Source organism: Globicephala melas, chromosome X (assembly GCF_963455315.2).
Source record: "Globicephala melas chromosome X, mGloMel1.2, whole genome shotgun sequence".
In the NCBI taxonomy this organism is placed as follows: Eukaryota; Metazoa; Chordata; class Mammalia; order Artiodactyla; family Delphinidae; genus Globicephala; species Globicephala melas.
The window spans coordinates 39,727,503-39,742,559 of NC_083335.1; the positions used below are offsets into that span (position 1 = coordinate 39,727,503).

The 15,057-nt window shown below is 39.5% G+C and overlaps 1 protein-coding gene across 2 annotated transcripts in view; it reads right to left on the reverse strand.

The window, feature by feature from the left end:
* Positions 1-9,503, reverse strand: part of FAM199X (family with sequence similarity 199, X-linked) — a 28,506-nt gene extending 19,003 nt beyond the window's left edge. The window contains exons 1-2 of one of the 2 annotated variants that reach the window (XM_060292524.2): positions 8,887-9,503; positions 875-1,094 (exon numbers count right to left, since the gene is read on the reverse strand). In XM_060292524.2, coding sequence (XP_060148507.1) covers positions 875-1,094; positions 8,887-9,083 — 417 coding nt within the window. In that variant the 5' untranslated portion in view covers positions 9,084-9,503. The remainder of the gene's footprint in view (positions 1-874; positions 1,095-8,886) is intronic. The other variant, XM_030850160.3, reaches the window with a different exon arrangement.
* Positions 9,504-15,057: the final 5,554 nt, after the last annotated feature.

The window sequence follows — 15,057 nt, forward strand, 5'->3', positions numbered from 1 at the left end:
GGAGCGGCTGGGCCCATGAGCCATAGCCGCTGAGCCTGTGCTCCGCAACTGTTGTGGAGAGGCCACAACAGTGAGAGGCCCGCGTACCGCAAATAAATAAATAAATAAAAAATAAAAAAAAAATTTTTTGAAATAAAATGTTTGATTCATCCTTTGGAAAACAACTTCAAGTATTTAGATGGCTTTCAAACATAGTAGATATTCAAGTATTTGTTGAATATAACAGTTGCTGTATGCAAGGAACGCTTCTTCAAACGTTATTGTGTTTTACAATCAGAAAACGGATGTTGCCATAACATGATCTACATTTTCTGAAAGACTGTTTGGAAATGCTGCCTTATGATGAGTGCAATTTGCCACAAAGCCATTTTATGTGGTATATGTGCCACAGAAGAAAAAACATTGTTAGGTGAAAAACAACTCTACATATGAAGAGAATACAAAATGAGAAATTATATTCCTAATAACAATGAAAAATTATGTATTATGCAGTGGTTTGTGATCTTAGATATATAACGTGACCTTGATGTAAAGGTATTGTGCCTATAAGGACATGAAGGCCATTTATCAGTAAAGAGAAAATTTGCTTGGATTAATGCACACAAAGGTACTAATGATATATAATAATAGGAACATTATACAATTAAATTACATGAAAATGTACAAAAGGTATCTGTAGCGTGAGACGCCTAAAAGGTACGTTAGCAAAAATAAAGGATACATATTTCTTCTAATTCTTAATGCTGTCAGAGAATCTCCAGGACTGAATAAACATTGGAGAAATTTACTTTGAGGTAGAGATGAAAATACCAAAACAGAAATTCATACTTCTACTTATGGAGTAATGATGGCAATATAAGAAAAAAAATCCTACCTGCCATTCAAATTCGCTATCTGACCAATCCCAGTATGTGCTAATAGAAGAAGAGACATCACTGCAGACACTCCCCTCAGGGAATAAATCAAAAGACGTGAAGTCCTGATCATCTAATAGGGAATAGCAATCATCCTGATCTCCAACAGAAACTGATGAAAACAGCTCCTCACTGCATTCTGAGCTGGCCACACTTGTTCCACAGGAAGTTAAGTTCCACCTTAAAAACAACACAAAAGAAATCACAACAGAAACTACAGAACCCACACAATTTTAAGATACAAATAGGATACGATTATTACATTTATGAGGAATATGAGCATATTTTTAGATACGATAATGATATTGTGATTATTTTCAAAAGAGCTCTTATCTTTTAAAGATACATACTAAAATATTTATGAATGAATATGTCTGATATTTGTCTCAAAATTATAAGGAAGGGGTTGAGGAATGAGTCGGGGTATAGATAAAGCACACTGCCATATGTAATTGTTGAAGCTGCATGATGGGTATATGGGGTTCAATACACCATTCTCTACTTTCCTATCGGTCTGACTGGAGCCGGACTGAGTTCAAATTCTTGCTCTGTCACTTGCCTGCTGTTTGATCTGAAGCGAAACAAATCCTCCCCAAGTCTGGGTCATCATCTTTAAAACGCGGTTACTATTTACATTATATGAGAATGCATACAGAGCACTCAGCAGACATAAAATGTGCTCAATACATGGCAGCTATTATTATTAAAGGAAGAGAGTAGCCAGTGCAGGGCAGAGAAAAGCACCAACAAAGTACACAGGTAGAAGCTCAAAGTGTTTCTTATATTTAAATAACTTTTACATATCAATGATATACAGGATCATTGCAAAGATGCTGGAACAAGAAAGGAGTGATGAATAAGACTAAAATGACCAATAATTCCACTAACTAACAATAAATGATCCATAATGTTTTGGCACTTTTTTCTACAAGAATATGTACATTTTTACAGAATCAGCATTGTGTGTGTGTGCGTGTGTGTAGATAGATATTAGTATCCTACTTTTATTCACTTAACATTATATACTGAACATTTACCCAACTATATTACTTGAAAACATTTTAATGCCTATATAATATTCCACTGATTCAATGTATCATAATTTATTTAACATTATTCCTTCAATAATAGGTACTCAGGCTGTTTCCAATTCTTTTTTTGGTATTACAAATAATACTGAGATGAAACCGTTTTGTTTATAATTATTTATATAAATATATATAATCTCTCAACATAGATTATTTGAAAGGAAATTACTGAGTCAAAGAATATGAACACTTCTAAGGGTGACAGTATACTTAGCCAAGTGCCTTTTCCGAAAAGGCTGCACTAATTTGCCCTCCCCAAAGCAGTCCATAAAAGTGCTCATTTCACCACAACCTTAACACCACCGAAATTTTCATTTTTAAAAATTTTACCTAGCTGTTAGGAGAAAAACATTTTTATATCAATTTTTATTTCTTTGATTACTGGCAAGAGCAAAATTAAAAATAATTATTAGCTATTTTGCTACAGCATTTTACTAGGTGTTAATATTTTCCTTGTTGATTTTGTTAGAGTTCTTTATATGTTAAGGATATTAACATTTTGTCTGTATTATTTGTTGCAGGGTTATATTTTTTTTAAATTTTTTTATCTTGAAATCTACAAATCTGTTTTCTCTTATAAATTTCCACTAGCTTTATATTATTAATGAGATAATCTTCATTGCTTTGGCAGTAGCCTAGGGAAATTAACCCTTAAGACATGATTTAGTATATCTGATACTAATAAGGTACTAAAATAATGACTTCCTGAATAAAAGCTTGTTATTACCTATCATTAGGTTGTTTCTCACCTTTCATTAAATCCAGTTTTTTCCTGAATCGTGTGTTCATTTTTTAAACTTCCCCTCTTATTTTATATAGCTAATCTTAATTCCAAAGTTCTTGATTTACAAAATTTGGGCATCCTGACAATTTTATGGCACCTTTTCCTTTGTACTAAAGGTAAAGTATTTTAAAGTACTGAAACACACACACACTCTAAACTATTATAGTTCAGTAATATAAAAGCAGAAGTCAACAAACTTTTATAAATAGGCAAAAACCTAAAACTCACCTAAGAATCCTAGAATACCTTGTAACATTACCTAGTTTCATCACGTGATTGCTAGGTAAGCAGTATCCTCATTTTTTAAAAATCAACAAACCTGGTAGAATTAACCAAATTGCCTCAGTCATGCAATAAGGCAATAGAAAGCTGTGAATGACAATTACAGTGAAAGTTCTGTCCTTTCACACACTCAACAAACATTTAGTCAGCATCTTCAATGTGCCAAAGCACTGTGTCATGTGTACTAGGAAAAGCTGTTAGATAATTGTTTTTAATAAGAATTTCTTTTTAGCTTCGAAAACTTAGTAGAAATGTGTTTCCCTTCATGAGTAATAATGACTCTTTTTTAAAAACTAAGCCATATTTAATAACCTAATCATTACATCACTGACAAGGGAGTCAGGAATTTGCTTGGTTTTGTGCTCTTACCTTAGGGCAAAATCAGGATGTTCCTCAGTTTTCCAGATCTATAACTTTATAACAGATATTGCAAGGTTCTGGGTATTCTTAGAAGCCTTAGCTCCTTGTTCTTTTCTTTTTTTTTTTTTAATTAACAGTGGCAAGGAAATTGGTCTCATACTTGAAACAATCATTTACAAAATAGAAAACTAGTACTTTGAGTTTTTTAAAAATTCTATTATCTTCTAATATGCAAATATTATTTTAAGACAAGGTAGATAAAAACCAAGTAGGAAGTACTTTCATCCACTGCTGGTGGGAATGTTAAATTGGCACTGGCATAATCTTTCTGAAAAGCAATTTGGTAGTGTATATACAAAGAGCTTTAAAAAGGTTCATTCCTTTGGACTCAGTAATTGCCTTGCTAAGAATCTATTCCTTTCCCCAAATAGAATTTTGGAAAAAAGATGTATATACAAACATGTCCAAACAATATTACAATAGCAAAAAAAGGAAAAACAAATGCCCCCAAAACACTGGGAATAATTAAATGATATCTCTATATCTGAATAATGGTGTTTTAAAAATCATTAAAAATCATATTTTCAGGCTATTTATTGAAAAAGAAAATAAAATGTAACTGCAAATAACCTAGTCACAAATTATATATATAGCCAGATCCTGATTTTTAAAATTATGTATGTACAAAGAAATAACATTAAAAGTAACAACAGGGAATTCCCTGGCGGTCCAGTGGTTAGGACTCGGTGCTTCCACTCTGGGGGGGGGTTTAATCCCTGGTCAGGGAACTAAGATCCTGCTAGCGATGTGGCACAGCCAAAAAACAAAAACAAAAACGGTTAACAACATCAAAATGTTGACAGCTGTTATCTTTAGTGAAAAGGATCATAAGTGGTCTTTATAGTTTCGTATATGCCGACAATTTTCTATAATGAACTTTTATAATAGAAATTTAAGAGATGCTTTTAGACTGTTCTGTTGGTTTCAAATGTGTAATGGAAGAGCACTGTGTACATGTGCTCAGCACTGAACTCTTCAAATTTACAAAGCCCTTACATCTTATTCCACTAAGAGAAAACTACCTAACACTAAGATCCTAGCTATAACCATGCAATTATTCACAAAGGAGACTTTCTCCATATTTTAAAAGAAATGTTGAAAAGAATCCATGAAATGGGGTTTAACTCAATAACTAGGCTTGCTGCCCAAATTTTAATTAAAAATAAAAAGCCAAGAACATTTATCTGCAAGGCTTTTCAGCAAGAATACACAGATGAAGGGCTTTCAGTGGTATTTTTCTAAAATTAAGAAAAGCATGTGCACCACATACATTCTTCTGCAGCCCTTTCTCTCTCAGGTAGACCTATTACCTCTCAGGATAAGAATCCAGGCAATGAGCACTGTGGAATACAGTCCTACTGTCAAGTTGATGAAAGCCATTCCAAATCCATGCCATTTATTCTCAGTTAACAGTCCTCTTTGTATTCATCACTGACTCCCTGCCAGAATCCCCATACAGCCACCCTGACTTCTGCTACTCCTCTGGAGCCCAACAGGCCATCAAGGTCCCAAGTTAGAGCAGATGACACAACCCCCCTACTTACTCATTCAAATTTCCAACTCTCCTCCCAGCGACCTCCATTGTCTTGGGATCCTTACCCATCCCTCCTACCCCCTCTACAGTCTGGGAAGTAAACAAAATTCCATGTCATTTCTAAGGCTAATTTTTCCATTTGGCCTTCTGAGTTAATCCCATCCATCTCCTGTCATCCCACCTGATCTTGTATTTTCAATTTCTCTCTTTCCTGTGGGCTGCTTCTAAGGAGCTAAAACATCTGTTCTCGGAAAATAAATAAATAAGCAAGGCAAAAAACAAATGAAGAAACCTTCACTTTTTTTTTTCAAATTACCACATCTCTCCTTCCTTTCCCTGCTGAATTTATTGAAAAGTGTCTTCTATTCTCTCAGCCTCTGTAACCCCACAGTTCCACTCCTATCACACTACTGGAATCTCTGTTCTAGAAATCGACATTTCTAGCCTAAATAGTTCTCCAAAGCCTGATCCCCATTCTCAATTTGTCACAACAAGCCCCCAAACCAAATTCCTCCTGCCTCTGTAATATATCTCACTTCATGAAACGTGATTCTCCCACCTGTACTCACAACTCTTCTGCACCTCTAATTCTCTAACAAGACAGGAAAACTGTGGGTAGAACAAAAGGCACACGGTAGTCTTGGGCTTTTTCTAGTTAATGGTGATTGAAAATGGGGCTCTGAAATCACAGAACTGAGTAACTGCTTTATACAATACGTAGTTCATTTTGTATCCTGCCAATAGGGTATACAAAAGTGAGGCACTGTCCTCCCACATGCTTTTCACAATTGTTCAATGTCAAAGTACTGATGCACTCCTGAAAGAGGAAGAGAATAACACACTGATTAGTTCATACTAACCTCCTTCATCTCGCAACTTAATTATAGGACCTACCAATATCATTATATTTTTTTCAATTTGCTAAATGATATCCTTTTTTGATGACAGTGGAAGTTACCGTGGACAAATGCTAAGAGAAAACCCACAATTACACCAGAAAAATCCTGTCCCCCAAACTAAAAAAAAGCCTTAAAACTATATATATATTCCATATTGATATTTCAATTAAAAATGAAATAAGTTTTAAGTTTTTTTGGCTTACTGACGTTTATTTTATTCCCCCCCAATTCTAGACAAACCCAACTTGGTCATAAAATCCTAAAAGATACTCCTAGAAAAGTGAATTCTCAGGAAGCTGGCTATGTTCATGTAATTTATTTTCCACTGAACCTAGACCAGTGACACACCAATCTAAGTCACAGGTGACTCTAAACGCAACGAACATTCAAACTTAGGAATCATAAGTAATAGTGCCTTGACTCTCTTGATTAACGACGACTGCATAGATACCCCAGAGTCCAGTAAATGAGCAGACACAAAATCATCATCATCATAAGGCCCTTATCAACAGCATTATTTAAACAATCTCCATAGTTTTGTTATCAGGTAACAAGGAAGAAGCAAAATAAAGGTAAATCAAGTACCTACCCATTGACAAGCTTTCTATTTTCAATGAAACTTGTTTTATAATGATTAAACCCAAGGCACGATATCAGAACTCAACTATTCAGAACTGATTTCTGTTTTGGATTGTTGCTTGAATTGGTGAATGTGCTGTGACCCATACAACTCCAAAAAAAAGAACTCCCTAAACTAAACTTTGCCCACATACATGATTTAGCTGTTTTCTTCTCCCTGAAAAGAAATGACTGGAAGCATATGGTCCTCTCAAACGCCATCCTGAGGAGCGGGTAAGAAGGCAGAACGTTCCAGAAGGAGAAAAGATTTAAAAAGCAAGGTAGCTCAGGGCAGAAACATCACCTGCTGTAAGAATTGCTAATTCTGCTTCCCCTTATCTCCGCTGAGGAGGGTACAGAGCAAGATACACTAGACCTGCTACCATTCCAAGCCTTGTGAAAAGTAGGGTAGGAGAGGGGGGTTTAGAAAAGCAGGCAGTAACTAGAAAAAATGCCTGACTTGGGAAAACTGGGGCTGAACAAGAACCTCCCCCTCTATCTTCACCACCTCATGCTGGAAAACAACGTTGACCCTACCAAGGTCTGTAAGACAAGGGGTAGAAAAACACAAGGATAAAATTGGGAGGAGGAGAAAGAACAGAACAAGCTGTAAGAAATGTATTATTCACCATGCTTCACTCCCCATCACCCCCACACATTTTGGCAGCACTTACCCTCAGCCTCTGTCCCCACTCCCTTGCCCTCATGATCAGAGCAGGCTAATTCTGAGATCATTTAACTTTCCTGTGTATATGATTTATTCCAGTGCTGCAAAACTTAAAACATCAAATATGTGCATAAGTATTCTTTTACCTTATTTTCCAATGCAAACAATTCTAAGCACACTTGATTTCATAAATATGTTACATTCATGCTATAGTCACATCATGGGTTTCTGTGAGTTAGTCTAAGAAACCATAACAACCATTTATAACACTAGAGCCATTAGTTCTGTTCCAAGTTTCATCACTGGCTCCGAAGGAGTAATCCTGGCTTTGCCTGACTCGGTTTTATTAACTTGGGCACAGTCTTTTCTCTCTGGGCCTCAGTTTCCTCATTTTTGCAATGAGGACCTGGAACAGTTGTAACAAGTTTACTACCGTTTTCTTTTCACACGTGTTATAGCGATGTTCTGTATGATTATTTAATCGTAACACCTTGTTTCCAGACTATAACTTTCTTTTAGGTAAGAATCATATTTTATATATTCCTTGTACTTGGTAGAAGGTTAGTAACTCTGTAGATTGATTTAAGGGGTTGGGGGGGAGCATGCAAAAGTCATTAAAATGTGGAAGGATTTGTTCGTGTTCATATTGTAAAGTGGACCAGAAATCAGAACTAGACTCCTTAATTCAACTCCAGTATTTTCCATAGCTGAATCCCTCTCTCTCTCCCTCCTCCCTTGTTCTCCACCCCCCCCAGGCCTCTGTGTGTGTGTGTGTGTGTGTGTGTGTGTGTGTATACACACATATACATATAATATGCACCTATGTTATAGGTTGGGGTATGTGTAAAACATCTTCAAATCCCCCACATTTGATATAACACAAATGCCTGCATGAGAGAATTCTCCAGAACATTCTACCTTCCAATAAATCCAGTTAGGGGATGCACTCTCTGAATAAATTTGTATAAGCAAGCCCATCCTAAGCTTCGCTGCATCCTTCCACTGGGGGAGCAAACCAAAGGATGTGCTTCAGGAAGGAATCTTCCAGATTTAAGCTTATACATTTTGGCAGGGCCTAAAGCGCTAGGGCAAAGAGTTCATAGAGCAAAGAAAAAAAAAAAAAGAATCGCCTGGTTTCCTAGAGCTTCACTAAAAAATGGGGGGTTGGGGGGTGAAAATAGGGCTATGAGACAGGTTAAAAATTGGGAAAAGGAAGATTCTAGCTTTTAAAGTGCCACCTTTCAAAAAGATCGACTTTTGATTTTGATCCATCCGAAATCCTCTCTATGGAGGATTGGATTGTACCGGAAATGGAAGGGGTTAAACTTTTGAGAGTGAATGAAAACAGAGAAGCATCTAAGAATCAAGGGTTGGGGTTTGGGATTCGCAGGGTACAGATGGGGCGGGAGGGGGAAGGGAGGAGTCGCTGGGTCAGAAGATGAATGGGGGAAAAGAGAGAGAGTAAAATGCCGGCCAAAAGGAAAATCGGAGGACAGGGGTGAAATGGGGAGGGGAAGAGGGAAGGAGCCCGGGAATGAGCGCTGGGCGGAGGAAGGTGGGGGAGGGGGCGACTGGAAACGCAGACCCGAGGCGGAGGGCCAGAATGGGGGGAACCCGGCGTTCTCCGGCTGGAAGCAGGGGTGTGGGCAGTCTGCCCCTGCCCTCAGCGGAGGTTTGTACCTGTTGGTGTGGAAGCGGTGGAGCGGATCCGTGCGATGGCAAGACGAGAGCTGGCAGCCGAAGTCGCTGATGTCCAGGCAGCCCGGCTCCTCGCTCGGGCAGGTGCCCACCCCGCGAGGGGGTCCCAGAAGCGGGAAGGGCTCCTCAGGGGTTAGAAACTTCTCGTACGAAGTGGTGGCTGACGCTTCGTCGGACATGGTTGGAGATGGCCTGGCTCGGGCTCCCTCTCCGGCCCCCAGCTGCTCCCGCGACCGTCCCTGCCCCCACTCTAACCTGTCCGCTGTCGCCGCCGCCGGGGTGTGCCCGCCGCAGCTCCCTGGCAGGCTGCGCACCGCGGCCCACCGCTGCCCGGGGACTGCCGGGCGGCACGAAGGGGCTGCTCGAAGGTACAGGCGCCTGCCGGCCACTCAGCGCCTCAGTGGCCTCTGCAACCACCTCAGCCGTCGCTGCCGCTGCCGCTGCCGCTGCTGCCCGGCCCAACCCAGTCAGTGCAGCGCCGCCGCCGCCGCCGCCACCCGGCCCGCCCACTGCGCTCGCCGCTCGCAACTGCAGCAGTCTGCCCGACACCCGCAGGGAGGGGAAAGGCGGCGGGAAGCCGCTCCCTTTGCCCCCTGCTGGCGCGGAGGAGGAACTGAATCTCCGCCCGCCGCAGCCCGCGCCTCCGGCTCCGCCCCGCCCCGCCCTGCCCTTCACGCGTCGAATCAGGGATTCCAGACGCCGGAAAGGCCAGGCGCTTCAGGCCAACCTCCTCCTCCGCTTTCTGACCCTCGGCTGATTACTAAGCAGCAAGCCGCAGTCCTGAGAAAAGGGACTTGGCCAAGGTCACACTGCGGTGCGTGAGAAAGAATCCGGAGGCTCTGGTTCCCAGCACACTCGATCACCCTGTCCCAATTCAACAAGTAATTATTGAGCTCCTGAAGTGTGTGTGCCCAACACTGTGCAATGACCTGCAGGGGAAGTGGGCCAAGTAGGAAGAAATAGTCCCTGCTTCACCCTTGATCACCTAACCCCAGAACTGCGCAACAGCCACCAGGCTACTTAGAGTTGCTGGACACGTAGTGTTCTTTTGTGCTCTGTGCTCTTGCACGCATTATGCATTCTGCTTGGAATGCCCTGCCGTTTCTCCACTGCTAATCCTTGAAGCCCAGCTCAAACGTTACCTCCTCTGTGAAGCCTTCCCTGACTCCCAAATGAGACTTAGGTATTTCTGCCAATGCTCCCGTAGAAGATATATTATGGCGCTAAACTTGTTCAACTTAAATCAACTTACATGCTTTTCTTTCTTCCTACCTGTTTCCCTTTTCTCTGTTTTCTAGACAGTGGTTCCAGATCTTGGACGTGTAAAATTTTTAAAAATAGTCAGAGGAAAACACAACATTGCCAATTACTTATTTTGCCAAACAAAGACAATTTTTAAAACTACCTACTGCTATTTCATAAAAGGAAGAACATTTTAATATAAAATGATAAGGACATAATCTCTCAATAAAAATATATTTAGCTTCACGGGAAAACATCACAATGAACTTTGAGGGAAGCATAGAACTAAAGTAGGTGGAAAGAAGAGGAACAGTGAAAGAATGCAGGAGGAAGGGAAGGAGAAAGGGGGTTGGAGAAGTGGGGAGTTTTCACCCGAGCCCCAAACAGTCTTAAACTCGGTGCCTTGTCCTACCAATGCAACTTATAATGAAAACAACTCCTCAACCACTCCTTAAAATTTACGTCTTGCTTCAGTTATTTGTTTACCCAACTGTTGAGTATGTGTGTCTTCTTTAACTTAATTTAGAGATTGTAGAAGTGAGAGTGATGATGGTTTGAACTGCGGTCCCAATGCACCCATTCTCAGGGGCCTGGGACTAGTGAGATAGAATGGCCCATAGCTTAGTCTCCACAAACAAGAGACTTGATTGTCCAAATGAAGCAAGAGTCAAGTGCTGCATTATAATGTAGGTACTCAGGTAATAGCACCAGAAAGTCTTAATAAGAAGCTAACAAAATAGCCTAATTTAAACATATATTTTGTACACATACTTTAATAGGACAGTGTTTTTCAAACTGGAATCCAATGACAGTCTGAGTTTTTCTACAAGTATGTCTTACTTTTACATCCAGTTTCAAGCATATTCTGGAGTACCTGGATGACTGAATGATAACAGCTGCCACATAATTTGGACATGTATTTGGGTCTGTTTTTAAAATCAAGTTGGCACAAGGTAATACTACTTTGTCATAAGCTAGTGAGAAAATAAGTGAGGTGAACCTCCTACTTCATGGCTTACTGTACAAATGAAGATTTTCCAGTAGTTTGCGAGAGGAAAGTGATGGGAAAGGAGAGTCCTCACAAGACATACAAGCATGCTGAAGGTCAAGAGCACACACTGGCCAGTCAGTAGTATGTTCAGGTTTCTAAGGGCAGTTTTGTCTCAGCAAACATCATGTATCACATTAAATGAACATTATTTTTTATTTGTGCATAGTTTGTAAATTTACTTTGGTGTTGAATTTGTATAATAGCTTTATGAACAGCAGAGTTCATATTTAGTTTTGTTTGTTTATATTTAAGAAATAGTAGTATAAAAAGAATTTACATAAATGATTGGGTCTGAGAGAATGTTTTTCTTTTAAGAGTTCCCTTGAATATAATTTTCAGCTGAGAAACAGTGATATAATGACAGTACATAGAGTATGTGCACTGTGTGTAATGTTTACTTAAATACGTGGTAATTACGTACTAATACATCTTTACTATGCTCTTAGCCACTAGGAGTTGATAACTGTTGTGCATCCTCCCTTCTTGCCCCACTTCAATTTGTTTGGTTTGTCCCTTGGGTGTACCTAGTCTGAATGCATTTACCCAATTCGTCCCTCCCTTCCATTATAATGGAATGGAATAATTCTAATATGTATGTATTAGTTCCCTACCTTCTTTGAGGGTCTGGGCCTGGAAGGAAACTCTGGAGTGATCTACCTTCCTCAGATGCATAACTTAGTACCCAGATAGTTGATGAACTGCAAGAGAGTTGTGAGAGACTGAACAGGATTGAGAATTGCCAACCAATCTTTATCGCTGTAGTTACTATTGGATAGAAAAATATTGAACTTGACCCAATGATCTATGATCTAACCCTTATAATTTTTTCATGTGATTGATGGATGCAACGTATGAGTATGTACTTACATCTATGTCTACATCTATATATATTAAATAATAATATATTTTATATATATATATATATATAAAATCAGCTCCCCAAATATCACCAACACAACCTGAAAAACAAAGCTTGAGGATATTATTTATCACAGCAAGGGAGCACATCTATTCCACAAAGATTTGGCAGTGTCTCAGAGGGAAGAGGTAAGGATAGAATTCATTAAAATTGGAAGTTTGGTTTAAAGTAGAGATTTCAGTGTGGAGACTCAATTAGGATTCAGAATCATGATACAACAGTCCAAGAGTGGTGGAAGCAGCGAGGCAAGAATTGAGGTAAGAAATTCAGAGAAACTTAGGGTGCAAACTTTGTTGATGCTTTCCAGTGAAGAATTGGTGAGTCTTTTGGGAAATTCTTATGAAGGGTATACAGTCTGTGTCTAGACTAATTTTTTTGCATGTGGATGTCCAGTTGTTCCAGCACTATTTGCTGAAAAGGGTATCTTTTCTCCATTGTACTGCCTTTACACCTTTGTTAAAGATTATTTTATGTGGGTCTAAACTGGGACTCTTTGTGCTGTTCCACTGATCTATTTGTCTAGTCTTTTGCCAATACCACACTGTTTTGATTACTGTAGCTTTTATAGTAGGTTTTCAGGTCAGGTAGTGTCAGTTCTCTGACTTTGTTCTTCTTCAACATTGCGTTGGCTATTCTGGGTCTTTTGCTTTTCCATATAAACTTTAGAATCAGTTTGTCGATATCCACAAAATAATTTGTTGGGATTTTGATTGGGATTGCATTGAATCTATAGATCAATTTGGAAAGAACTGACATCTTGACAATATTGAGTCTTCCTGTCCATGAATGTGAAACATCTCTCCATTTATTTAGTTCATGTTTGATTTCTTTCATTAGAATTTTAGTTTTCCTTATATAGATATTATATATATCTTGTTAGATTTACACCTAAGTATTTCATTTTGGGGGTGCTAATGTAAATAGTACTGTGGGGGGGGTTTGTTTTTGTTTTTGTTTTGGGTTTTTTTTTGCGGTACACGGACCTCTCACTGCCGTGGCCTCTCCTGCTGCGGAGCACAGGCTCTGGACGCGCAGGCCCAGCGGCCATGGCCCACGGGCCCAGCCGCTCCGTGGCATGTGGGATCCTCCCGGACCGGGGCACGAACCCGTGTCCCCTGCATCGGCAGGCGGACTCCCAACCACCGCGCCACCAGGGAAGCCCCAGTACTGTGTTTTTAATTTCAAATTCCACTTGTTCATTGCTGGTATACAGGAAAGTGACACTTTTGTATATTAACCTTGTATCCTGGGGAAGTTCTTGGGATGAGCAATCAAACCATTTGCCTGGGCAGGACAGTCCTGAAAATAAAGAGATGCTCATGAAGACAGAGGAACAGCAAAGTTATATTAATATAGACAGTAAAGCATAGTTTTGATTCTGAGTCCAGGCTGAGTGTGGGGCTAGTTTGGGCTCTCAGTTTTTCCTTAAATACATCATTAATGTCTAAGGTGTGATCATTCTGGATTTTCACTGTTGCTTGAGGTGTCACAATCATATGTCAAGTTTCTGTCTATGGCTGTTCCAGTCTCCAAGTTTCCCACAGTGGTTTATATCTCTGTATCAGGTTTTTCTGCTCTTTCTGCTATATAATCATTTGCTCAATTGTTTGATGGAACAACATCTGTGACGGAGATCATCAATCTGAAACTGCAAAACAAACAATACTAAATACTAAAAGAAGGATTATGATCAGATTTTGTATGTTTGATTATGATCAGAGTTTGTGGTACACTTCTCAGTCAGGAGCCAAGAGTGCCTATATTAAACCAAGGGAATATATCCCATCCCTGATCTGAAGAGTCTGCTGAACCAGCTATGAGGTCATTCTCCAGATTACCCAAATTCTGATTTCTTGGTTTACTTCCTGGATTTTTAGTAGTATCACAGATCTCAAAGAAGTCTGCAGGGATGTAAGCACAACATTCTACTGTTAAAGTAGCTCACATTCTCCCTCAAGAAGCCAATCATATCTAAGACAGTTCAATTCTGAACCATGGCCTGCTCAATTTTATGAACTTCTGAGGCAAGAAGTTCTATCATCTTAGTGGCTGTATTAGTTTCTTAAAGCTGTTATAACAAATTGCCACAAACTTGGTGGCTTAAAACAACAGAAATTTATTCTTGCACAGTTGTGAAGGCTAGAAATCTGAAATCTGGCAGGACCACACTCACTCTGGAGGCCCTAGGGGAGAAGTGGTTCCCTGCTTCTTTCAGCTTCTTGTAGCTGCCCTGGCATTAATGCGCTTGTAGCTTCATTTCTTCAACATCTGCCTTCATCACACTGCCTTCTTTGTGTGTCTGTCAAATCTTCCTCTGCCTCACTTTTATAATGACACTTGTCTTTGGATGTAGGGCCCACCTGGATAATCTAGGACGAGGTCTCCTCTCAAAATCCTTAAATTTATCATTTTTTTTTTGCTTACCATATATTGTAATATTCAAAGATTTCATGGATTAGGAAGTGGAAATATGTTTCAGGGGGTTACCATTCAGCCCACTGCAGTGGCATTGTCTAAATCGCTTGATATTCCCTGAACCACAGCATGTAAGATTTCCTCTACTTTCTGGGCCTCTTATAAAGCATGAAATTAAGAGGTCTGAGGAGAGGAAAAAGAAATCCAGAATTCCCCAAAAGTAGTTAGGGCTTCAGTTCTCTAGTCAGAGTCCCCCTCCCTTTTTTTCTTTCTTGAATTAAATTATCTGCTTATCCTTTTTCCTAGAAGACAAACCAATGGGCCAAAATGTATGATATAAGAGACAATCCCAATAATAAAGCCAATTCCCAAAGTTTTAGACAAAATATCTATAAGGATAATGATTGAGCTTATTTTCATCAGACAGTAAATGTTACATATGATTTACAAAAAGAGATGAACATAGTTTTTTTAGAGGAAAAAACTGTAAGAAAAGTAATAATAGAGATATAATGTACATTCTATA